Below are 27,750 nucleotides of genomic sequence, written 5' to 3'. Positions count from 1 at the left end.
GCCAGGACTTGTGACCCTTTCTAGATATTTTACAAATAACAAGAATTATTGTAAAGGTTATGATCCACTAAGGTGCACCACTCCGCTAAGATATTTCCATTCCGCTCCTCAGAATGCACTCTCATGTCACATAAGCTGTCGTCATATAGTTCAGACATCCCTTGTAGAGGTAAATTCTGTAAATTTCCAAAAACAAGTGTCTAACATGGTGTGCTCTGAGTGAATGCTCTCCGAAAGATGAGCAAAATAAGCATGCAATGTTAATTGAACATCATCCATTGTCAAGTGCTTTAAGGGCATGCGATACAGTTTCCACAGAAGTCTTCCAAGCTCTTCCGTCCATGGCAGCATGCCAACTTAGCTCTCTTGGAGCCAGATCTAGCTATTTTGTGAACTCATTCAGCTGTGAACTGGGATGCCCACCCCGGTGCCCCACTATGATGCCATCACTGGTCCCGGCCCACATAGACCCACTTTTGTCATAATTATACATTTTGCACGTGACGTGATATTGTTATATTGGCTGCGTGCCCCACTCCCTCTTATCTCCCCAGCTACTTCTTTATAGCGCAATGTTTGATGTGAAATTGACATAATATTGTTATCACGAAATTCTTTATTTTCGATTTCATACGACCATCGGTGGGTTGTTGAGATGTGCGATGCCGCTGGATCTATATGTTGAAAACCAAGAATAAATTGTCATCAATTTAGAGTTAAAGATAATAGCACTGCCCCAATCCCTTTGACATCTAATATTACCCTAGGAGGCACTTTATCCAGCCTTCGTAAATCTAGCTCCATGAAAGTCAGTTTTAACTCCATTTAAGGTGAAATTTAGTTCTTTTTATGCGCATCAGGTTTGGCAACACTGCCAGGATGCAAGGAGAAAAGCATTGATCATATGGGAGTATGACTTGATTTGTTCTCTTGGGAATATAATACTTCCGATGGAATATAAAGAGATATCACAGGGAAGAGGGCAGTTTGAAGATAAATTTCACCAGCGGAAAAGTCGAAACTTCCATTTGATTAGCCATAACTTCATGTTGAAGTTAATTCCTCATAAGGAATACCAGTGGCGTAGCGTTATAATACGCCCATACGCCCGGCATTCTCTGATTTAAAATTTCAAAAATACGTAAATGCTGTAAATATAAAGTAAATCTTGACTAATTTAAAATATGTTTGATCTTCATGGCATTATAATAGCTATTTTTCGCGATCCGCTTGCAACGCTCCACTAACAACACTCGTTCCAGCATTTTCTTTCAATGCCTTTCCTGCCTGGACGCCAGGCAGGTTCGACGTAAAGAACTCTATATTCCTTGCTGCCTTTCTGGCGAGAAAGCTTGGATCTCTACAGCACGCGCGCAAATGCTCTCTCGTACGCCAGCGCATGGAGCAGAGGGCTACGTGATTGGTTCACGTGACCCTTCCTGCCTTCTGAAGCAGACGACAGCGGTAGAATTCCTACCCGGTTCTTCGCGCTCGTGCCACTCGTGCTATGTGATGCTACAATACGCAATATTGACTGACGTAACTTTACCAAACTCAAATATACCATTCTTAATGACCATTGCATTGTATAATTTATCGCACGAAAAGCGATGTGTATTAAAAACTAAAAGATCAACACAGTTTTTGTCAAATAAGTTGGTGAAGTCCTCGTGGTAGAAGTTCAGCCTGTATCTGCTCTACCACTTAACCCGCAAAACTATTCTTTTTTTATTAATATTATTGTTTTCGTTATTATGTAACTGCTTAATATTGTGTCAATGGAAATGTTTAGCATTCATTTGAAAACTCTTAACATCGAATGGTCTGTGGACAAAATTATTTTAAAATGTTTATCACCATTCCAAGATGCAATAAACAGTGGTCTGAATTACTAATCGGCACTGTTACGTCAGTAGAGTGTACGATAATTGGATCATCCACCCACCTCCGTGTCAGAGTGTTTTGCACAGCGCGCCAAGACGACAGAGGTCCCTGGTTCGAATCCTGGCGTTAGCACGAGTGTTCTTTGTGAGTGTCCCTTCATCAACTTCATAAATATCACTCATATTCATATTAGCGACTAACCAAAAGTGGTAGAAAAGCGAAGTAAAATAAACCAAATCAATCAGTAGTTGGATCGCCCACAACAATGACGTCTACTGTTGTTCAGAGGCGCTTGTGATTCAGGTAGGTTTTCTAATGACTTGCGTCATACCGAAAAGTATAAAACACCAGAGTTCATAACATTTGTGGCATAGTGAGGCATCTAATTGTCTAGCTAAAACATGCATGGATGATGTTTTATTGAAAACCCAGCTGACTTCAGGCAAATAAACAATACCTGTGGCGACTAATTCCATAAATAAGTTATTAATAAAAAAAGGGCCGACCCTTCCTTCGGACTTGGCGTTCCCACTCGAAATGCCCATATGCCACTGAGGAATACATGGAATTCCGAAAATTATTATTCATCATATTTTTCAAACACCGTGTCCAGCTTAATAATCAACATAAAAAAACGCTTCCACTTGCAACATGGAGAGAAATTCGTGCACTTGGGTTATTTTTAGTAGCAGTGCCCATTCGGGTGATATTGAAATCAATGCACAATTGGTGCGTAACTGTATCTCCTCCCCTTAAAGTAGATTTATTCTAACACTATTTTTCTATAAACCACTTCTCTCGTATTCAGGTGAAATTTATTTTGCCTGTGTGTGGGAATCGAACCAGTGATTTTTACTACAAATCCATTGCTCTAACCAACTTCTCGATGGTTAGAACTGAATGACATTCTAAGTTGGAATTTTGAATTTGGTAAGGAGACACTAAGGAGCAAACTATCCTATCAAACACTAAACCAGAGAACCCCATACAAGGCAGCAAAACTGCATGTATAACATATCATGTGAATGCATGCGAGCTTACCTAGGAGATGCATCCCCATCCACGTTAATTTGCACATGATGACTAGTCAAAATCCCAAGAAAAGTTTGATCATATGGCAATCACATCCTACATCTCCACTGGCAAACATCCTATGAGGACTTTACAATGTTTAGTCTTTAGATACATATTTACTGGTGCAGTAAATTGGACAAAATATAATTCTAGTCAAAGGGGCCGACCGACTTGGGGGGGGGGACACATTCTGCACCAAAAAGTTCTCAAAAAGGCCGTGTGTGTATAAAGTTATAAGTATATGTCCCAATTTATTTAGATTGGCGGAGTGGTTAGCACATCGTGTCACCAGGGGTCTGGAGTTCATGTCCCAGGATGGGCATGGCTGTTCTTTGTGTTCAGTTTCATTCTCATCTTCGCGATTAGCCACAAGAATCAGAAAAGCGAAGTAAGAGAAACCAAATCAATTAACCAAATTTATTTAAAATTGGCGCTACTTCTTTTGGTAATAAAAAGCACACACTTAATGTACAAATGACAATATCAGTAGATTTTAAACCTTAAGGTTATGTACAAATCATCAGAATTCATTTGTCATTTAGAGAAGTAACGATAACTCCGTTACGAGATGGCACTTTTCTTACCTGTATGGATGGGCCAGGGATCTGACGATTTATTGAGAGAACTGTCCTCGCCACTCCATCGGCAGAAATGCAGTTCTTCCTAAAGCAGTCTACGCTACTCTTCCCACAGCTTCCACATTCCCTAAAAAAAACAGAATAATTAATACATTATTACAATTTTAAGTTTCAGAATTGAAACTAATATATAAATCAGCATTTGTCTTTTATCGTGGCTTCCACCTGCAAACAATAATAATAACATGTGCGGCAGTGAAACGGGCGATTTGGCAACCCTGGAAATAGCAAGTTACGTAAGGAATCAGAAAACGGGAGTGGTGCCATCTGGACAACAAACCTTTGCCATTGACACTGATATCGGTGTTCAGTCGAAATGGCGTCGTGGACCCGTGAACAACGCGGTTTTGCCGTAAAGGCGTTTTACAAATACAACGACAGCTACGTCGCCGCGCAGCGTTTTTGTAAATGATATCAGTGTCAATGGCAAAGGTTTGTTGTCCAGATGGCACCACTCCCGTTTTCTGATTCCTTACGTAACTTGCTATTTCCAGGGTTGCCAAATCGCCAGTTTCACTGCCGCACCTGTTATAATAATAAAGCCTTAAAATGTTGCCGGGTATCTAATGACATGATTAATTGTTTTGTCTTATTTAACGTCGCATTTCTGCCAATCCTGACAATGATAACCTAAGATGAAATGGATGAAGATTTGATTTTTGTTACTTTGCGCCACTTTTCTGCCACTTTAGGCTAATCGCGATGACGACGATGAGTGTTGATATGATGAAAGCAAGTTAACCCATTCCAGGGTCAGGATTTAACCCTGGACAGCTGGTGTCGCAGCACGCTGTGCTAATCACTCTACTAAGGAGGTTGCCATGTTAAAGATGAAAAAAACAAACTGGACAAAGCCTTAAGAAAGTCAAAGGAGAAAGAGAAAACTAGCAAAGAACGGATGAAACGTGGAGGAAGAGAAGTGAGAGTTCTAAAAAGAAGGAATAAAGAAAAAGACATAAAACGGAAGAGATAAAAGTACAAAGAAAGTCAACAAGCAAGGCGAATATGGAAAAAAGTAGATACGGACAGAAGAAAGTAGAAGATAAGAGGTGAAAGAAGAATGTAAGGCGAGAAGAAAAAACAGCAAATAGAGACAAGAAAACTGTAGGAACAACATTATGTAAGATTTGAGCAGAAACTAACATTTCACACTGTGTAAAGGAGAAAATGCAACATGTTGTAGTCATTAGGAACATTCTTGTGGAAATCTTGCAAATATTCACTTAAGGCTGTACTAAAGGCAATTTTGTGATAACTTTTCGCTAACAAGTGGCAGCACCATTGTCACATTGCCATATCTGCGGGTAAATATAACGAAGGTAGATACATACAGGTTGGTCGATTAGGATACATACACTCAGAGGCGCACCAAGGGATTTTCTATGGGGGGAGGGAGTTCAGCCAAATGAAAGATAAGAGTCTGCCAGTTGGGTAGATCTTTGTGGTACTGGTTAACAATATTGCCCTGTCATTAATGGGTCCCAGGTCAGTGGCAGTAACTTTTAATTTTGAAAAAAATCATAATGTGTAATATAATATTTAAAAATCAACTAAAATCTTTTGTAACTAAGGTGCAGATTTTTATATAGCTGAAACATGTAAAAAAATTGTGCATACATAAGCAGAAAATTCATGGAAATATACAGCAAGCACTGTATTGAATGTAAAATGTGAAATATACCTCAAAATATGACAAATGAATGGCACAAGTGCAGCATTATATGTAAAAAAAATAACATATGTAATGCACCTCTAAATATGTAGCACGAAATTTCATACACATCATATATACGACATATCTTACACATCACATCTAACTTTGTAACTAGCTAGTATTTGTCATTTTTGTTCAGTTTCTTGCAAATGAATTAAATATGTGATTACATAAAAATCAGCGGTAACTATGATATTTGTGTGTTCTAATGAAATTAATACTAACTTTATACTGTAGAAAAAGAAAAAAAGAAATTGGAAATTTGTGTGCAAACATTTATTTTGACTATACACTGTAGAGATGGCCAAATTCATTTTTCTGTATGGAGTATATGATCGTAAAATAAGAAAGACGAAACTTTCTTAAATTCTACCCGAAAAATGGAAAAATTGTTAAACGTGTCTCTCTCTCCGAAATCCGGGTAGTAAAATTTCCGAATCGAGATTTTAAATTTTCCGGAATCCTGATGTTGACCATCCCTGCTGTGAAAGTAAGATATGTTAGGGAAAAGGTTCTGTCTAAGTAAGTATGTCTGTCACCCCGAGAACAAAAATCTTGATCAGTCTTGTGATTCGTAAGCATGTTAAACACAAAACAACATGAGGTACTTCGTGTTTTGTAAAGCAAGAACATTATTTTCCGAAATCAATATTTTAATTAAAATTTCAATCTCCGCGAAACGTCTCAAATTTGTTTATTTCTTTATTTTTCACATTCGTACTTACGTATTCTGCATTGCTAAGGATTCTTGAAGGTGGGATTTGGCTTTTTTCACGAAAACAATTTCAATTTTCCACATCGAGTAATTATTGTTCGTTCGTTTTTCGCTTGCAATCATGACTAGCGTTGTCTATCATCAGTGAGGTATGCAGTGTTTCCAACCTTCTCACCGAAAAATACCTACTTTCCCCATACACTATTTAGGGATAGCCCCACAAACCATTCATAAATAGCTACACGAACCATTCACGGATAGCCCCACGAACCATGAAGCAACCGTTTAACAATAGCTTATCTATAAACCAAAAAATGTGCTACTTTCATCACATAGTAGATACTCTAACTTAGCTTCGAGCACGTTCAAATCAAACGAACGTTTGCATTTACTGTTACCGAGATCGTCAAACAACAAGGAAGACACATTGACAATAACTTCGCCACTTGAATTAGAAAACAAATGAGCAAAGAAAAGAAAACAGACAGAAATCCTTGAGCAGAAATTCAAGGGGAGATCAGTTGCGACATCTTTTAACTCATTTCCGAGACAGGGTGACCACATGAATATGGCTTTTGCAACAGTAAAAACTTTTATAAATATTTCGAACATCACAGTGAGGGGTCAGTTTATACCTCGTGCTAGATTGAAGAGACAGTGTTTTGTTTTTCTGTGATGTACGTTCCAAATGCACTCCTTAGAGTTCTGTGGTGCATGACCATTTATCAATCGCCATGGCTGTGTAACGTCTGGCTGTTCAATAAGTATAACTCGCCTACGCTGCAAACAAAATATCCAACTATATTTAGAAGAGGTAAGTTTTGTTTTAAATGTACCAATGACAGATGTGCAACCAGGCCCGTAGCCAGAATTTTATTTAGGGAGGGGCTCATCCCTTATGAACAGTCGCCATCTAAAAGGCGAAAAATTGGGGGTAGAAGCCTTAAGAATGAATTTCTAAGTATATTACAACTTTAAAAAAATGTTTAACCCTGTTAAGAAAATAAAATTAATTACCACACTATACGTTATTTAAATTAGATAATTGTAGTATTTCGGGGGGAGGGGCTTCAACCCCCTTAGTGTGCAACGTATAATTGTTCATACTTGACATTTCTAATTCTGATCTTGAACTTTTTGATACACGTAGCAAAGAGATAAGCGATTTTAAATGCATTTCTATAAATTTGTATAGATTGAGGAACTGTTTCTTAAATTATCAATACGCATTCGTCCATCTTTAATGGGCGCAATCACAAACTTTTTTAAGGAGAGGGGAGACAGGGATTCAACTGTTGAAAAAATATGTTCAATATGCCATGGCTGTCAGAATGGCGTCTTGACTGCCACATAGGAGACCCGGGTTTGATTCACGGTGTGGGTGATTTAATCCAGGATTTTTTTCAAGCAATGTTCCTACCCGGAGCAAACTTGGGGTTCACCTAGCCTCTTAATAAATTAGTATAGAGCGGTTCGATAAATATGATGGGACAAACCAGTGATTCATCCACACACTCATAACACCCACTAAAATTTTCACAAAGGCCCAATATATGTTAATTTTGCCTCTAAATTTACCCTTAGGGCCCCCTAATTACCACGTGACCCAGATGGAAAGTTATGAGTAAAAACCCTGGAACAAATTGTTGGTGATTTCCCCATTTTTCTATGTGCTGTATTTGTTTCATATAACAATTGTACATCCATGCCTAATACAGGATTCGAACCTGAGACATCTGACTTCGTAGCACGTTACACTGTCCCCTCCGCCACGTAGGCGGGCTGCAAACAGTGCTTGTCATACATAAACATCATTAGTTCTCATCAGCGTGTTATGATTTAAATAATGCAACCCAGTGACGTCACGTCGATCTCTACTCAGCCTGTCTTATAAACTCATATTATCCATTACTCGCGCCCGTGTGCATGTGTTACATACGTATCGTGTGTAACAAAATATGCTACGGAATGAATCCCTAGTTGTTCTCTGACGTCACCGCGCAAACAGAATCACTCGGATGATTTCCCAGAGCTACTCGGCAGAAAGGGTGTGTCAGCCAATCCCACGGGACAGAGAGATGTGAAAAACAAAACACAAACAAGCTACATAATCTTATGACTGCCTTTATTCCAAGCCGTAACTATAGACTGCAGCCATTCGGCTGTTTCCGTTTGTATCGCTCGTTCGAGCCCCCCCCAAGGAGGTGTAATTACAAGTAAATTAGTATTGCATCTGAGGAGGTCGAGTAATAGTATTTAACTTCTTGCATTCTGAAATCAGTAACTGTAACCAAGAGTAGCAATCATGGGCGTCGCCAGAAATTTTTGCGGGGGGCGGGGGCGGGTAAATTAATAAAGTTGAATAGTCGAAAAATAATAAGTATTATTACCACGGTTATAAATGTTATTATACAATAATAAATATTACAAACTAACAAAAAAAATATTCGAAATAATAATAATAATAATTAGACTCGATTCAAGAAACGAGTGAATACCAGTACAACTATTTTCTATTATTTCTTTTGTTTTTAATGCACTTAGTATCTGAAATGCATTTTGATATTAACTTTTTGCACGTTTCGTTCAAGAAAAGGCTTTAAATGTTAGGGCGATCTTTTTTCATAAAGTTTCTTGTGTAACCTCTCCCATTACAACTGTGATTCTTAAGAGTTTTGAAAACTGTGGAACCATTTGCTCTTTGGATGATATGGTAGAATATAACCTTGTTCCTGTATTTCTCATTCAATGTTTTCCATCCAATGCATTTTTACTTTGATTATTTTCTTCGAATACTAAGTAAATGAAATTTCTTTCTTTTCTTAACAATAAGAGTAACAAGCTTTCGACTTTCTTGTATCTTTAAATGAACAATGTGGACCCGTTCGACCCTCCCCTCCCGACGCCCATGGTAGCAATGGAATGAGGAAAAATTACTTCCCCTTTCCTGAATTTTCACCTGATTTTCTTCTTTATTTCTCGGTCCTAGAATATACTTTTCTAGCTTACTCTCCTTGTTCATCTTTGTTCTTACCTTTCCCCTCTGCTGTCTTGTTTTCCCCCCTCTCACTGTCCCTTCAAGATCTGTTTCTATTTTTCTTATTCAGTCTCTCTAGCTCCTTCTTCCTCCCCTTATCTCTCTTTTTCTCTCGCATTTTTCTTTAATTTAATTCTCCATTCTCCAATTTTATTTATCTTATTTCTCCCTCTTTATGTATTGTACTTTCCTCTACATTTTTATATTTTCCCTCATTATCCTCTTATTTTCTTTCCTATTTCTTTCTCCATTTCTATTTATCTTATTTTCCTCTCTTTATTGTCTCTATTGTACCTTTCCTGCCTCTCTCAGTGTTAATTATCTTTCTTTTAAGTCACTAGTGTACATTGTTCGTTGAAAATTCAAGCACATTAGATTCAAGACCACGTATTTCCAACAATGTTCGCCTCTTTCGTTTTCTTTCGCTATCCGCAATAATAACATAGTTGTCTTATGGTACCAGACTGCTGAATCACCCTGTACATAACAGCAGAATAGTATTTATTCGTTTAATTTGATGTGACATGAACCTGAAGACCTCGATACGGAATTATGAACAAGTACTAATAATAGACATTCGGAATGACAAGACATTACGGTGATACAAACAAGAAAGTATGGATTGAATAGAATGTGTAAAACAGTGTATGCAAAAACTTAGGTTTGCCAGTTGGAAGGTCTCTATGAAACCGCACCTGCACATGGCTGTCCAGAAAGCATGTCCAAAATAACGATTCCAGGAAAAAACTGTTCATACGAGTTCACCCGGCAGTGGCCATCCACCGCTAACTTCGCTGAGAGCTTATGGAGTGCGTTCCCTTGTGTTTCGCCGGAACTTGTGTTCCACTCGCAGTGATCGATAGAAGCGGTGACCCCAAGGGCTGAACACGGCCCTGTCGCAGGGCTCTTCTTGACTTTTGAATTTTTAAAAAGAAAGTCCCCCACCCACCCCTCCTTCTCGCTCTCCATTTTGTTTGCGGTTCGAGTCTGGACGGGGTCCAAAAACTCACGGATGACCTGGTGAATAAAGAAACTGCGACCTAATTTCTGGGCAGGCAGATGGGACGGGGAGGCGAGAATCAAGAGGAAAGGGGCAAAGGGCGAAAAGGGAATTTACATCCGCAGTTAGGGCAGGGGCATGGAAGAAAGAGTCTCCCAACTGAGGAGGTTTCCTGCACGACTTTTCAAGGTCCCCTCTCTTCCTTTCTCTATATTTCGATCTATACTCTGTCCCAACCATCTCTGGAGCAGGCGAACGAAAACAAGTCTCTGTGCATATACGCGGCCTTGCTCCAGAGAGATCTGGGACATGGTATACCTCTCTCTCTACCGTCTGTGTCCTTTCCTTCAGTATTTTCCCTTCCTCTGTGTATTTTCCTAGCCTTCTGTCGCTTTCACCATCCTTATTACTTCCCTGCCTCTTTGTATATATCCTTTCTATGCTTGTAATTTCCTTGCCTACTTTCTCCCTCTCTTTGCAACTCCCCTCCCCTCTCTCTCTACAACTCCCCTCTTCTCTCACTCTCTCTGCAACTCCCCTCCTTTCTCTTTGCAACTCGCCTCCTCTCTCTACAACTCCCCTCCTCTCTCACTCTCTCTCTACAACTCCCCTCTGCAACTTCCCTCCTTTCTCTCTCACTCTCTCTCTGCAACTCCCCTCCTCTCTCACTCTCTCTACAACTCCCCTCTTCTCTCACTCTCTCTGCAACTCCCCTACTTTCTCTTTGCAACTCCCCTCCTCTCCTCTCTCTCCCTTCAACTCTTCTTCCCTCCACCTCTCTGCAACTCCACTCTTCTCTCCCCCTTTATATCCCCTATCCTTACATCTTTTCTTTCAACTCTATTTACAGTTTCCCTTCTCCCCTTCTTTACATCTTCCCTATCTCCCTTTTTACACCTGGAGCTTATCTTTACGGCTGGAGTTTCTCTGTGCAGCAACTCTCTTTACACAGGACAAATTACAATCCCTGCCGCCTTGGTGGCCGAACACGTTGACTCGTAACCTCTTCATCCAAGGTTCCGGGTTTGAGTTCTAATCTGGGCATGGATGCTCCTTGTGCGTGTCCCTAAATCGATTTTCGCGACTATGTCTTTTTGAGGAATCAAATTGCACCAAATTTACCCTTGTGATAATTGGCGATTCGTTGTGAGTTTTATAAGTCTCGGGTTCGGTGATCTATCTGTTTAACCCGTGCATGATCGGATCAAACCTTCCTCCAAGCCGATCCGACCACACCTTCCCAAAAACCGATCCGTCCACTCTCCCGAAAACTGAAACCAAACACGCCTTCCCGAAACCGACCCGACAGCACGAATTCCCGAAACCGACCCGACAACACGCCTTCCCGAAACCGACCCGACAACACAACTTTCAGAAACCGACCCGACAACACAACTTCCAGAAACCGACCCGACAACACAACTTCCAGAAACCCAAACGACAACACAACTTCCAGAAACCCAAACGACAACACACCTTCCCGAAACCCAAACGACAACACACCTTCCCAAAACCCTAACGACAACACACCTTCCCAAAACCCAAACTACAACACACCTTCCCGAAACCCAAACTACAACACACCTTCCCGAAACCGAAAAGACAACACACACCTTCCCGAAACCGAAAAGACAACACACACCTTCCCGAAACCGAAAAGACAACACACACCTTCCCGAAACCCAAACGACAACACACACCTTCCCGAAACCCAAAAGACAACACACCTTCCCGAAACCCAAAAGACAACACACCTTCCCGAAACCCAAACGACAACACACCTTCCCGAAACCCAAAAGACAACACACCTTTCAGAAACCCAAACGACAACACACCTTCCCGAAACCCAAACGACAACACACCTTCCCGAAACCCAAAAGACAACACACCTTCCCGAAACAGACCCATTCAGACTTTCCCGAAACCATGGAAAGAGTAAAACACTTGAAAGACGCACTTGCAATTCTTTTTATTGGTCCCATAAAATTACTCAGCTAGCTGTCACAATTTCTCCTCTGTTTTATCGAGAACACTCCAAGCACAGGGCACGTGCTGCGAATACGAGATGAGAGTGTCCAATGCAGAAATTACTTGGAACGTGATGGCTCAAAAATCAGACCAATTTATCCGCTCTGCTATCTTTTCGCTTCTCTGGTTAATGAAGCGTCATTCGGCTACGCCATATTCTTCCTTTCATTTTCTGCCAATAAAGAACTTCGCGCGTGTGGAGAGAGAGCTGGCAGGTTTGTAAAATGAGACGTTAATAATGAAGGAGGAATAATGCATGGGGAATATTGCATCGTAAAGTTGTAGAGTTTGAAGCAAGGGTGTTAAAAAAAGTGGAGCTAAAGGCTCAATAACGAAGAGGAGAAACAAGATGGGAAGAAAACGAAATTATTCTGGTAAAATCGGGAAAAATAGAATGAGATGACTTTGTACGATAGAGACAGTACAGCAAAACAAACAACGGAATTAAACCCTAGATACAAAAACTAGAACATGTTTCGGTGTTAACGACAATGGGTAACAGAGGCAACGAAATTGCAGTGAAATTTGGAGGAAGAATGATGCAATGAAACACTAGAAATTATCACATAGTGCACACAAAGTGTATAATACCATAAGAAACGTTTGATAGGGTTAAACAATATATTACAAAGGTACTGAGAGATGCTGTAATGAGAGTAATGTCCTCTTTAAACAAAAGCATATTTTTTGGCGTTCTTCTTAACATCTCTGCTAAGTCTACAGTGAAAAAAACATTGCATTTTAATGCCACAGGATATTCCAAGGTATTTTTCATAGATAGAATATGTCCTAATTTTCTTACATGTCCTCAGAGCGGTTAGTCCAGCGCGCTACGACATCAGGCGTCCTGGGTTCGAATCCTGGCAGGGGCGTTCTTTGTGATTCTCCCTTCATCAATTTCATCATCATTCATCCTCATTGTCGCCATTAGCCAAAAGTGGAAGAAAAGCTACGCTGAATAACAATATTCAAATCAAATTCAAAACTTAGCATCTGGCGTAGCATAACCAATCACAAGCGAGCTCTACATCTCAAGTGCAGTTGTAATGGCGGCCGCGTGAGATGTAAACAATGCATCACTTCACATTTGTAAAAGTCGATAACTACTCCAGCGAGAGGAAAAACGTTCGTATGAAACGATCTTTAGGTAAAAATCAATAGCGCTGCTTTAAATACACACTTTATACTGTAGCACATACAGTACGCGTTAGTTGTTTCAATTGTAAACACTAGGCAATTGCTCATGGGCAAAAATACATCTTCGCATATACGTGAGATTGATGGTTTCTTAATGTTACAGAAAATGTGCAGGATTTTGGATTATTTGCACGATATCACAAATTAATTAAAACATTCCCTGTTTTAAATTACATATCCTCCACTTTAAATTTATTAGCTAATGAAAACTGTGTAACTCTATATGCCTTTTGTGCTGTATGTATTGTCTGATGTTCTCTACAATCGCAAATGCTAACCGGAATATTATATGGAATGCTTTTATGTAAGTACTGTCTGCTATATGATTTTTGGAAACTTTTATGCTAGGAAAAATATTACAGAAAATCCATCCGTGTAAAGCGGGCCTAATGAAAAAAGTTTAAAATAAAGGATAAGAAGAGATAGAGAACAGCGTGGAGAAAATGGAGGAAATGAAACAAAATACAGTAAATCTTCGTTAATCCGAACCCCAATAAGCAGGACTTCGCTTAATCCGGAGTTCAAGGTCATTCGTCATATTGCTCCGTAAAGGCTAAGAAAATACGAACATCCAACGTCCATGGGCAGAAACGGCAGTCAACCACTGATGAAATTCTGTTTCCCGCAGACTTTCGGGAAGAAGCCGCATTGACACGAGAATACCCTCTGCATATTCTCGTATAACTCTGCTCACTATAATACGTGGCCTATGCCCTTTAAATACACCATACTAAACGTGTTTTGTTGCTATAAACGGAGTTTTAATGCACTTTCTACTGTTCTTTTAGGTTATTTCAGTTAATCCGGAGTTTCGTTAAATCGGTCAACTTATCCCCCATTAGTCCGGATTAACGAGGTTATACTGTATAAACGAATTATTTAGTAAGGCAAAATAAAACATGTGAGTGTGTAAAAGATGTCCAAGAATATTGCACAGCGCAAAGCGTTCGAGTGAATAATTGCAAGGAGTAGAAAAGATTAGCAGGAACTTGAAAAGAAAAACTTTTGGAAAGAGCATAAGGTGCAGCAGGGAAGGAGTACTTGAGAGAACTTCCAAGATACAAGTAGAGGAAAGTAAAAACAGAGTTATTAGACTAAGAGTAAGACATTTAAGCTTCGTTGTGGCAGGTCTAGGATAGCTTCCCAAAGCAGACAAACTCTTTACTATATAGGACAACTAATAATTGTCATGAACATTCAAACTGTACATTACCTGCTTAAGGTGAGATAAGGCTCTATAAGAAACTTCAAGCGACACACGCTAGGTGGCTCTCCCTCAATACAAGAGTTATAGCATCCGTCTACGATTTCTGAAAGAAAGAAACAAAGAAAGTTTCGAATCAAAACATAAAAAGAAGCACATGTAGTGTATTGTGAAAAGTTGCGGCGAGACGAAAACTGAAAATGGAAGTTTTCAGAATAGTTATTGTAAAACTCGTTGCCAGTTTTGTGCTTGTTTGATATTCAATTTGACTTTTTTTAATACATATAAAAAATAGATTCCTTACATATGTGCTCGGATTTGAATAACCGTACACAACAAACAACCAGCTTTCATTAAACTCAAACTGCACTGGTATCACCCGCTACAAAAATATTTCATAGTATCAACAACTTATCAACGTGACGGCAGCATATGTACAACTTTCTGTAATAAACTAACTGCAAGACTATTAAGCCTTGTTTCCGTTAAAAATACTAAAAATGCTGACCAAGGCAGTCTTTATTATATATACAGGGTGTTCTTAAAGTCCCGGTACCATTACAAATGTAATGTATATTGTAATGGTATCGTGACTTTATGAACACCCTGTATATACACACAGTGGCGTAGCAACATATCATGAGTCCCTGGGTGAGATTAGAATGCGAGCCCCCCCCCCCCCCCCCCCGCCGTTCTTTAAATTTGAAATCTCAATGTAAATTGATACAAAATCTTCAGGGATACGTTAGCAGATTATCATATTTAAATAATAATAATATATTACTGATGTAAATGTTATTTAATAATATGCGACGGAGAAATTTACAGTTGGAAGAGATATATATTTTCGTTGCTGGGTTTTCTGTTTTACAAAGTAGTAGTAACAGTATGTTTTTAAAGATGTCAAGAGAAAGAAGTGCTTTTCATTCAAGAAAGGAATAAGCGGATAAAAATGTCCTAGTAAGTTATCGTCAATTTTAGCGTAAATGTCTCACATGAGAAATACGACACTAATTTTTACTACTTTTCGGGGCCCCGCTTGTACATTACACCTATGATTTGACGTATTCATTCAAGTGACAACGTTAAACTAGAATTTAAAGCCAGATAAAAATAGAATGTTTTAATATGATTGGCCTCAAAAGTTAGCCTTTTCCTATCCATTTTTCGCTGTTCCATTTATTACATTTTTCGTAATGCAGGCCCCTTTAAGCGCGAGGTCCCGGGCGATTGCTCACTTCGCCCACCCCTTGCTACGCCACTGTACATACACACACTATACACGTAACGTTTCAATCCTATGTCAGGGTCTTCTTGAGGTTAAGCTCGTAGATTTTGAACTAAGTGGCTTGAAACACTATTTTGAACACATGTTTATTAATTAACATCTTAATTTCTGTGCACATTCAATGTAATAATAATAGTAATAATGAAATTGCCTTTATTTAGTGGGCGTGTTTCGACCTCGAGGGAAGTACGTATTTACAACACCTCTTGTCAGTGTTATCTAATGAAAATTCATTTACATACAATTTATTTGTGGGTTGGAAACAGCACCGTTTGTTGAACAATGGCTGAAGAACCAGATTTTCGCGTGACTTCTCTCAAGGGCATTTGTCTTCTAAAGCTGGCAGCACTGATTTCAAAAGCTATGGATTAAGCAGTCCAATAATCTTGCTTCCCCTCCTCTAGGTTGCTCTTTCGCCGGTATCGAACTGTTGCTTCGCTTTGATGTTAGCCGACTCAGCTATTTCCGTTGCTCCGGATTCCTCCGTTTCTGTTCCTTCCTTTTGTAGTGACTATTCAGCAACATTCATGATTCTGCGAACGTGGGTGTGGGGCAGTCGTTGCCTCTACCGGTTTGATTTCACCACACCATAACGTTTCTGATGATTCTTAGTAATTTAATAGTTCCTCGAATGTTGTTCTGTTCCGGAGATTGTGGTGAGACATGGAAATGCAGTGATAGAGACTCTAGAAAAGAGGGTAAGGAAGAAAACAGAGAGAGAGAGAGAGAGAGAGAGAGAGAGCGGAAGGAAGGAAATAGGGAGACGAAGAGAGGGGATAGAGGGGGACGAAGGGAGGGTACAAAGAGACGAAGGGAGGGGATAGAGGGGGACGAAAGGAGGGAAAGCGAGAGACGGAGGTAGGAGATAGATAGAGACGAAGGGAGGGGATAGATAGAGACGAAGGGAGGGGATAGATAGAGACGAAGGGAGGGGATAGATAGAGACGAAGGGAGGGGATAGATAGAGACGAAGGGAGGGGATAGATAGAGACGAAGGGAGGGGATAGATAGAGACGAAGGGAGGAGATAGATAGAGACGAAGGGAGGGGATAGATAGAGACGAAGGGAGTGGATAGAGGGGGACGAAGGGAGGGGATAGATAGAGACGAAGGGAGGAGATAGATAGAGACGAAGGGAGGGGATAGATAGAGACGAAGGGAGGGGATAGATAGAGTCGAAGGGAGGGGATAGATAGATAGAGAGAGACGAAGGGAGGGGATAGAGAGACGAAGGGAGAGGATAGATAGATAGAGAGAGACGAAGGGAGGGGATAGAGAGAGACGAAGGGAGGGGATAGAGAGAGACGAAGGGAGGGAAAAGAGAGACGAAGGGAGGGGTAGATAGATAGAGAGACGAAGGGAGGGGTAGATAGATAGAGAGACGAAGGGAGGGGATAGCGAGAGAGAGAGAGAGAGAGAGAGAGGAATGGATGGGATAGAGAGAGAGAGAGAGAGAGGAAGGGAAGTGACAAAAAGAAAGTGGAGATGAAGAAAGAGAAAGGGATGGGATAGAGACAGAGGAAAGTACGGGATAGAGAGGGAAGGAGGAAGAGAAAATAGAAGAGGAAAAGGAAGTGAAATGAAGAAATAGGTGAGAGAAGATTAGAGAGGGAAAAGAAAAGAGATAAAAGAGATTAGAGGAAGGAGAAAGAGAGAGAGGAGAAGAGAAAAGATAGAGATAGAAAGGGAGCGAGAAAGAGAAAATGGGTGTCTTATGCCATGATGCTTTCTCCGTAGCACATTATCGCTATTAATATGCTACCCGACAGAAAAGTATATTGCAGTGGCCATCAGGAATCTATGCTATATGGTTGCATAAATAATGGATAAAAATAGTTTTCGTTCACTCGCAACTTCGAAACGAGGCCTTAACAAACAAAATGTTAAAAAAAATGTTGTGTTTAAGAAGAATGTTCGTCTTGATGTACTCTACTTACATATTCTTCAAGTTTTTCGGTATTTCATGGCGACACCCTAACTATGACGTGCTATTATCCTATAGATAAGCGAAAGAAAATATTCGAAAGCAAATTCTTTCCTTCATTTCAGATCCAACCCACTTATCCACCGAAAACTTCTGAAACTTTCAACAATCCTCTTTTCGTTTATGTAAATTAGTAACTTGATTTCTCACGCACTTCCTAGTTTTTACTCTGCGATAAACGCAGTGCGTTTTTCCTTGTGCGTTTCGTGTCGATTGATCTTGATCGAACGGCTCCAAAATAAACTTGTGACACGGGAAACTTTCTTTCCCTCTGTTTGAAGTCTCTGGTCAACCCTCAAAAAGGGAGGGACGCGTTTAATATTAATGCCTTGTTCCACTACCAGAGGGCAGGCACGTGCTGTCATATTCTGCGTCCTCAGAAAGATGTGTGATTCTTCCTCAAAGAGAACAGTGAACTCTGAATAACAAGATCCTATTTTCAGCCACATTCTTAATCATTTATGGTCTTAAAATCGAAGCTTATTTTTAGGATAGAAGACATCAGTTGTTGAAACACCTTCTTATTAGCTTTAAAGTTTGAGGCATATTAGAACTAGGATAAGGCCAGTGCTGATTCCAACTATCATCATACCAGCTCGTTAGTTGATTGGCCGCAGGGTTGCCCAGTCAAAAAAGGTGAAACATATTCGAAATCTGAAGAACAAAATTAATTGATTTTCGAGAAAGTGATGCAGCAAATGAAAATATTAAACAATAGTTCTCTAGGAATTTTCTTTATCAGTGCTCTGTTAAATTTTGCAAATTCTCTACCGGCTGGTTCTCGAGATAATAGTGACCAAAATGTACACTGGCTTGGCGAGGGAAATGCTCAAATCTTCACTGGGTTATAAGATCACCTTCATCTGGTCTAACAAACCGAAAATGAACTTAGGTATGTTTGACTTATTTTACTTTGGACATTTGAAGATCTTCTTAGTTACCTTTGTTTGGGAGAGTAGAAAATACGTTAATGTAATGCAGTGTTGACAGATCTAAGTCACAGAATGCAACTGTAATTCTTAGTTTGACGCCTATCAAAAGTTATCACTTATGATAACTACACATGGTGGAAAAATTGCATCTTCTCCCTTTTCTGGGTTCGAGTTCTAACCTGGACGGTCCTTTGTGAAAGTCTATTAATATCATGCAATGGAAGGGATTAAGGGGGAGTGAGTGGGTAGTTGCCCCTCCCCACTATTTGCAACTTTTGCCCCCGTACTATGCAAAACGTTTCCTATCAAGGAGAGTAAACTGTCCTTGTTTCCCAAGTTTTGGTACCGGACCCGCCCTCTCCCCCAATTTGGAACCCAATCGCCGCCACTGATCTCGTGTACTGATTTTTTAAATTAGCCTTTCCCCGATGCGGTGAGCCCGCTGAAGAGAGGTCTTACATTCGTGCCTCTAAGATCGTTGTGCTGATGTTAATCGATTGATATAGTTTACTTTACTTCGCTTTTCTGCAACTTTTGGCTAATCGTGAAGATGAGGATGAATAATATGATGAAATTGATGAAGGAACACTCACAAAGAACACCCATACTTAGGTCGGCTTCAATGTTACAATAAACAAGAAAATGCACTAAATTTTGATTGAAGTATAAAACAGCATACCAGTACCTCTCGCTTCATGTTAGCACTTTGTTCACCTTACACATTAAAATGCATCGGATAGGGAGTTTTGATCTCCGACAAAATGTGAAACAATTGAACAACGTTTCCAAATACAGGGATATGACAGAATGATATTTTAAAAAGAAACACAAGTTTCTTTAGACACTGCAGAAAGAACCACTTCAAATTAGGCACAAGTAAAGCAGTTTCCTTAATTACTCATAGATCTGCAAATCAACAAAATTAGGCAAAACAATGCCCGCAGTCTTAAAACAACATTAGCACCCGTAGTTAGGTAAAATTTAGAAGCGAGTAAACGCATTACAGGGCTGCCATCTGTTGGCAGTAAACCGAAACCTTGTTCCCAAGATAAACACTCGTTTCGGAGGTGAAATAGGGAGCTTTTGTCAACAACCTCGGAAACCTCGTTCAGGAGGTTCCTGCCCCAACCCCCCTGTGGCTGGAGAACTCTTTCTTGCAAGAATCGCCGAGGGATCGAATTAAAAGGACTCAAAATGTCAATAAAAGTCGGAAGCGAGCAGAGAGGGAAGGTCACTGCACACTATGCTCTGTAGAAGCATAACTAGTCTCGGAATTCGTTGGCTTTGATCTTTCGTTTGTGCGAAAGACTGCCAGATCTATCGCTGTCTGCCATTAACCTTTGTGGTGCGGCTTTGCCTGTCTTTCTAATCTTTAACAAAATGTCAAGGTATACAAGAACCGAAATATCACAAGTACTGAAACTACAAAATATCGGAATAAAGCTCTCTCTCCTATTTATTTATTTAAAATACAAATCCAAAATATCCTAAATTTAGAAAAAAACCAAACATCGTAAATGAAATTATAGATATATAGAAAATATGATTTTTTTAAATTCACATAAAAAGGAATAAAAAAATATTAAAATACTGCAAATTTTCTTTTTCCTTTACATTTTCAATTATAAATTCTTCTTTGATTCAATATCTTTTCTCTTTTGGTTCAATTTTACAAAAAAAATCATTTTCCTTAGTTCCTTTTTTACGATCAATGCCCGCTTCCTTACATGTTCACGAAAAATATCCTCCTCCATTTCCTTACATTTTCACAAGAAATGCCCTTCTTACACTTTCACGAGAAATATCACTTCTTACACTTTGACGAGAATTGTCCCCTACTTCTCAAACTTTCAAGACAAAGTCCGCTACGCTACTTCTCACAGTTTCACTAGAAATGTCCCCTACGTCTTGCACTTTCACCAGAAATGTCCCCTACGTCTTGCACTTTCACGACAAATGTCCCTTACTTCTTGCACTTTCACGACAAATGTCCCCCACTTCTTGCACTTTCACGACAAATGTCCCCTACTTCTTGCACTTTCACGACAAATGTCCCCTACTTCTTGCACTTTCACGACAAATGTCCCCTACTTCTTGCACTTTCACGACAAATGTCCACTACTTCTCGCACTTTCACGACAAATGTCCCCTACTTCTCGCACTTTCACGACAAATGTCACCTACTTCTTTCAGTTTCACGACAAATGTCCCCTAGGTCTTGCACTTTCACGACAAATGTCCCCCACTTCTTGCACTTTCACGACAAATGTCCCCTACTTCTTGCACTTTCACGACAAATGTCCACTACTTCTCGCACTTTCACGACAAATGTCCCCTACTTCTCGCACTTTCACGACAAATGTCACCTACTTCTTTCAGTTTCACGACAAATGTCCCCTAGGTCTTGCACTTTCACGACAAATGTCCCCCACTTCTTGCACTTTCACGACAAATGTCCCCTACTTCTTGCACTTTCACGACAAATGTCCCCTACTTCTTGCACTTTCACGACAAATGTCCACTACTTCTCGCACTTTCACGACAAATGTCCCCTACTTCTCGCACTTTCACGACAAATGTCCCCTACTTCTTTCAGTTTCACGACAAATGTCCCCTACGTCTTGCACTTTCACGACAAATGTCCCCTACGTCTTGCACTTTCACGACAAATGTCCCCTACTTCTTGCGCATTCACGACAAATGTCCCCTACTTCTTGCGCATTCACGACAAATGTCTCCTACTTCTTGCACTTTCACGACAAATGTCCCCTACTTCTTTCAGTTTCACGACAAATGTCCCCTACGTCTTGCACTTTCACGACAAATGTCCCCTACGTCTTGCACTTTCACGACAAATGTCCCCTACTTCTTGCGCATTCACGACAAATGTCCCCTACTTCTTGCGCATTCACGACAAATGTCTCCTACTTCTTGCACTTTCACGACAAATGTCCCCTACTTGTCGCACTTTCACTACAAATGTCCCCTACTTCTTTCAGTTTCACGACAAATGTCCCCTACGTCTTGCACTTTCACAACAAATGTCCCCTACGTCTTGCACTTTCACGACAAATGTCTCCTACTTCTTGCACTTTCACGACAAATGTCCCCTACGTCTTGCACTTTCACGACAAATGTCCCCTACTTCTTTCAATTTCACGACAAATGTCACCATATTCTCACACTTTAACGACAAATGTTCCCTCCTCACACTTTCACAAGAAATATCCCTTTAAACTTTCACACGAAATGTCCCCTATTTCTGAAACTTTCACAAGAAATGTCCCCTTTTCTTTCCACGAGAAAAGTCGTTTTATTTGCCAGTTCCCATGATAAAATTCCCTTCTTAGAATTTTCGTGGGAAATTTCCCTCCGGAGAAACATTCATGGAAGGAACATCCCCACAAAAAGTCGCTGAGAGCAGAGAGCGTTTCATTAGAGCTTCTCGTCCTGCAGCAGAAAAAGGACAAAGGGATGTAAATCTAGAAGGACGTCGAAGAGATCGTCTTCCGAAGAGACAAGAAAATCCGTTAATGAAAGATTAATTACCCGTTACGTCCGGAGAGTGGGTTGATCGATGCGAAAGCGGAAAGGAAGCCCGATAGTTTTCCCATTAGATGGCAACACTGTGGACACTGCTTTAATATGAAAATGAGAAGCGAATCGCCTTTGTTTACGTGAAGGACGCCGCTCTTCAATTTATGCAGAAGATGTTCCTTGTAGCTTCATTTCGCAGATCATTAAGCGGTGGCATCTTTCAGGGAACTAATCAGGGAAAGCTGGAGAAAAAAAGTACCCGTTCGTGTCAGCTACATACAGGGTGACCCAAAAAAGGTAACCGAGCACATATACAACGGTTCTACATTTCGGTTACCTTTTTTTGGGCTACCCTGTATATATAAGGAACTATTAAAACTAGAAACATGCCATCAATCATTAGCTTGCCTGCAGTTAATGCATGTAACATATTTGACGAGTTATTGATTCATTGATTTGGTTTATTTTACTGGAGCGGCAAGTTTACAAATGTGTCTTGTGCTAGCAGCTTTCCTGGCATTATCAATACTGATAATTGACGATGAGCTCCGTGGCGGAGTGGTTACCACAGCGTGATACGACAACTGGGGTTCAGAGTTCGAATCTAGTTTGTTCTTTGCGAGTGTCACTTTATAAATTTCATATCACTCATCCTCATCGTAGCGATAAGCCAAATGTGGTAGAAAAACGACGCGAAATAACAAAAATAAAAATGTCTTAAGGACTTCTTAACGGGGAAGACGATTTCCATCTTCTGGCTTCAGGATTTGTTATGACCAGTTTCCCTGTGCATTGGGTTGTGCCATAGCCAGGTGATGTGGTAAGCACCACGCTCCAGACTGAGCAAACTCCAGAGCCGCTTCTGCAGCGACATTGACTGTAAAATTCACCCCAGTATTCGAGCCAGGGCACAATTTGATATTTCAATTTTGATATTTCTGTCGTAATTTACAAGAAACTTAGTTTTTCGAAAATTACACCCCCTCCCCTGAAATTCAAAGTATCAAGGATAATGAATTATTGCGGATAAAAGAGGACAGGCTTCCATCATAAAAGCTTTACGGCTTTGCCCGTAAAGTAGGTCGGAAGGGGGGAGGTTCTAACGGTCGAGCACTAATGGATATAGGCGAGAGAGAAAAGCACGTTCTAATAAGCCCCTGAAGGAAACTGATGACCACGGGATGCGGTCGTTTTGAAGCGAGACCGCATTCTGAACCGCACTGAAAGCTCCCCCCGAGGCTGCGGTCTCCGTAGTTGTCGGAGGCCCGAGTCTGGAGAAACCGAGCGCTAGAGTGAGTGACGTAAAGCAGCAATAGATATCCTAGAAGTGTGCAATGCGTCAAAAGAGAACGCGGTTACGTTCGTCACGCTTGACAGTCTGCGCGTCTTGCACGCCGCGCTCATATCTCAACAAAGATGACTGATATCCTGAGAGGTTACGTAACACGTTCCGCAACTATCGTGCGTGGCTGCATAGGCTCAAGGATACTTGGGAGACTCCTCTGCTTCTTTATCTGTGCGCGCGGATGTCACGCCTTACGTTTATGCAATTTCTGCAGTTAATAAGACAGAACGGGTCTTCACGATGGCGTAGTGATAAAGTAGTCCCCTTTTAATCAAGGGTTCTATACCCGGTTACTTTAAACTGTAGTTCCAGTCCCAATTAGCCTATCTGTTCATAAAGTGGACTTAAAAAAACAATTCAAATGAGAAAATTCAGATAAGACGGAACAAGCTTTGATTCCGTGGACCGAATTTTAAGTTTATTGTCTCAGTAGTTGCCGAAATTTGAATATCTATACCCGTATTTGGAAACTTGATTTTTATAAGTTCCGTAATTCGAACGTCAGCTACGCCAGTGACATATTTCGGAATTCATTTCCGGAGACGAAGTTATTTTTCTCGCACAGATCACAATTGCATTGGAGTTTCACCTTGTGGCAATTATACTACACTGGTATAACCTTTCCAAATAATAATATTTAAATCAACAAGTGAACCATTTTCGGAGGGTTTATCTTCTCCACCTCAAATACATCAACTTTTTCAAAGTAATTGCAAGGAAGTTCTAAATTATACCTATTTCCTGCGTCACTCCGATGCTGCAATGATAACGTTGTCGCCTTGTAATCGAGGGGTTTCGGATTCGATCCGCGGTGGAGGCATATAGTGGTTAGGATTCCATCCTAAACTGCAGCTCCAATCACCATTAGCCAATCTGTCTACACACTTGCACTCCATACTATTTACGCATTCATATTAAAAGCAAAAAAAGTACATATATTAGCCTACAGTTATTTTCGCGAGTAACCAAGTAACGGTTACAGTCACCTTCGAAATTAAGGAGGTTACGGTAATTTTTTTAAAGTAACGAAGTAACGGTTGCACTTACTTTACTTTTTATAAACTATAGTTCTTAGAGCGTTCACGTGTAACTGCAAGCTGGTTTTCCAGTTCATTGCCGAAATTAATTAATTAATTAATCATCTAAAATTAATTAAATATGAAAAAAGATAAAATTTCGACGTAAACCTTTAAACCTGAAAAAAAGAAACAACCTCTCGTAAGACATTTGTTCGTAACAAATGAGTATACATAAAAATCAAAATTATATTTCAATTTCTTTTTAGCGAAGATTAACTTTCTTCAGAATTGTTGAAACGTTAAAAAATATAACTTTTTGTTTGTTTGAGTTGGGTTTTAAGTCCATTTCATGCACAGATAGGCTAATCGAGACTGAACCTACAGTTTAAAGTGGGATCCGAACCACTGCGAAATGTGCCTCCATCGGGTATCGAACTCGGGACCCCTTTATTACAAGGTGTTATCACTGCCCCCTCCCAAAAAAAGTATTTGCAAAGGTATAGCTGATTTCGTTACTATTTATCTGAATAAAGTAACCGTTTAACAGCTACTTATTGCGAAAAGTAACTAGTTACAAATACGAGTAACTCTTTACTTCCAAATCCCGGTAGATATCCCAAAGAAAGTAACACAATATTTCAAAAGACTTCACACGCACACATTCAAAAGCACTTGTCATATTAAATAGTAAGCTGTAAGCAGGTATAGCAAATATAACATGGATGTAATTTAAGAGACAAAAGTTGCTGTATCAACAACGCATCTTTAACAACCCTAGGGAAATGATGCTATGTAAATATGCGCACCTGTTAAATATTTGATGTCACTCTTTTAAGTACCCGCATCTTGCAGAGTGCGGCCTGAAGACGAACAGATGTTTCTTTAAGCCAGCTTTTATTAAAGATGGCCTCAATGGCCCGTCTGGCTTCCGGTAGCGCCCGATTACATATTTACGTGGAGGACTTGTGCAAACCGCACAGGATCAGATACCAGGAGCTTCTGAGCAAATATCCGAATAAATTATGTCCTGGCAGGATCCACGGTTCCCACAATGGACAAAGAAGGCGTCCATCAACGCTGATGGTATCGCCTTCTGACGTCCAAGCCAAAGAGATGTGGGTCAATGAAGGGAAGTGCCTCGCTCGAATCGAATAACGTGCTCGCGAAGTTTATTGGCTTCATCTGTTGTTCTGTGGTCTTGCGTCGATCTCATGAGGCAGGTGCTTGTAGAATAGAATATAGGTTTATTTCAATATGAGCCTTTGCGGCTGTACACACATTTCCATACATCAATGAAGATTTCTTCTTCCCCTTCTTCTTCTTAACCCCCCCCCCATAACCCCTCTCTTTATGCCCTCACATGTTCAACTTTACCTTTCATACTAATTGTGTGTTCTTCTCTCACTACAATCTATGAACCTGTTTTATTTTCCTCCTAATTTGACACTTATAGCACTAGTTATTATATTGTCAAAAAGAAGCTTTCTGCACACCGCTCTCAGGCACTTTCACTCCGGTCCCTCAACGTATTTGCTCTCTTTGACCAGACGCAATGTAGGCAGGTTCCCAGGTCCCTTATTTGAGTTTCGTCCCTTCCAGCTATTTCCCTCCCCGTAATGGCCTTCATTAGCCCCTACATTTTTCATTTGTTCATATCCCTTATGTATTTCCGTCTAGCCTCTGCTGTTTCTTTGCACTGGAGGAGAATGTGGAATTTCGTCTCGTCTTCCCCACACATTGGACATTCTGCACTCCTGTCCTCTCTCACGTGCTTGAATTGTGCCCACCCCCCAGCCTGAACCATGCGAAACCCGTTCTGTCACTCGCTCCACACACGTCCACGTATTCTCACCTTCCCCATTGCCTATTCCCATCCACGATTTGTGCCGTAGTTAAAGATACCTTCCTCGCACATTCTGCCAAAATGTTTTGTTTGCTGATGTCCCTACAAACTGATCCCCATTTCCTGCATGCCCCCCTTCCCTCGACTCCTCCTTCCCAAATCCACCCCAGCCTTATGGCGTACAGTTCCTTCTTTATCGTTGTTGTTGGGTCAATGTTCTGTGCTTGTATCACGAGTTTCTTTTTTAGATTTCCATCCCCCATATTTAGCAGTCTTGCCCAATATTTGGCGCGGTCAGTGAGTGTATGCAATGGGCTGAGTTTGCTCGAGGGGAGGGAAGAAAATACGGAGAAAGGACAGAAATAGATAAGGGAAAAGAGGGATAAGAGTCGAAAGAGGGGAAAGGGAGAATAGGGATAGGGAGCAAGGGGTACAGAGGGAAAAGAGAAAAAGGGAAGAAGGGGAAAGAGAAGAGGATAAGAGAAGATAGAAAAGAGAAGAGAAGACAGGGAAAGAGAGGAAATGAGAAAAGAGAGGAAGTGGTGAAAAGATAGGAAATGAGGAAAAGAGGGAGAAAATAGGAAGATAGAAAAGTAGGAATACAGAAAATGGGAAGAGAAAAAGGGGAAAGAAGAGAAAGAGTAAAGAGATAAAAGGGAAGAGACATAATGGAAGAGAGAAAACGAAAAAGAGGGAAAGGGAAATCAGAGAGAGGGATACAGACAAGGTAAAAGAGAGGGAGAGAGAACGTAAAAGATTGGGAAATTATTTCTTTCCCAAACCACTTAGTTCTTTTTACTGCTTAATTGTACACTACTGGACAGTAATATAAAATATATTAAATATTTTTTGGTCTTTCTCTCCCTTATGTACTGCCTCTGCACCCTGAGATAATAGAGCAGGGTGGGAGACAACACACACTATTCCCCCAAATTCGTTATATTCTTCATGTCAATCTTGTTCCTTCTCTCACCCCTTTGTACACTAAAACATGTAAAATAATAAAAAAAGTAAAGTGCTCCCCTGTGCATAGCACCACGCCATGAAGGCGTATAGGGGGTGTGGGGGTAACGCCCCAATCCGAAAGCGATTTTCTATTTGTTGACACTGAATACCGTACCTAATGCTGTGCCTATTCGGTCTTTTCCTGTGATAAAATAAGAATGGACAATTTGGGTTCGCAATTGTTATCGCCTCCTCTATCGCACTTTCCTTCCGTACTCCGTAGAAACTGAAGATAAGTGATTTGCCCGAGTACTGACGATACACTATTGATGTTCGCTTATCGACTCGAGCTTGTGTCACTGCTTCG

The 27,750-nt window shown here is 40.4% G+C and overlaps 1 protein-coding gene across 2 annotated transcripts in view; it reads right to left on the bottom strand.

The window, feature by feature from the left end:
- Nucleotides 1-27,750, bottom strand: part of LOC145992142 (multicopper oxidase 3-like) — a 53,009-nt gene that overhangs the window by 11,493 nt on the left and 13,766 nt on the right. For both annotated transcript variants that reach the window (XM_083128409.1, XM_083128411.1), the window contains exons 2-3: nucleotides 14,501-14,597; nucleotides 3,543-3,663 (exon numbers count right to left, since the gene is read on the bottom strand). In XM_083128409.1, coding sequence (XP_082984535.1) covers nucleotides 3,543-3,663; nucleotides 14,501-14,597 — 218 coding nt within the window. The remainder of the gene's footprint in view (nucleotides 1-3,542; nucleotides 3,664-14,500; nucleotides 14,598-27,750) is intronic.

This window comes from Lepisma saccharinum, chromosome 9 (assembly GCF_977018435.1).
Source record: "Lepisma saccharinum chromosome 9, izLepSacc3.1, whole genome shotgun sequence".
Taxonomy (NCBI): Eukaryota; Metazoa; Arthropoda; class Insecta; order Zygentoma; family Lepismatidae; genus Lepisma; species Lepisma saccharinum.
Note: the sequence above shows the minus strand (reverse complement) of the source record. Positions and strands in the feature narration are given on the sequence as shown.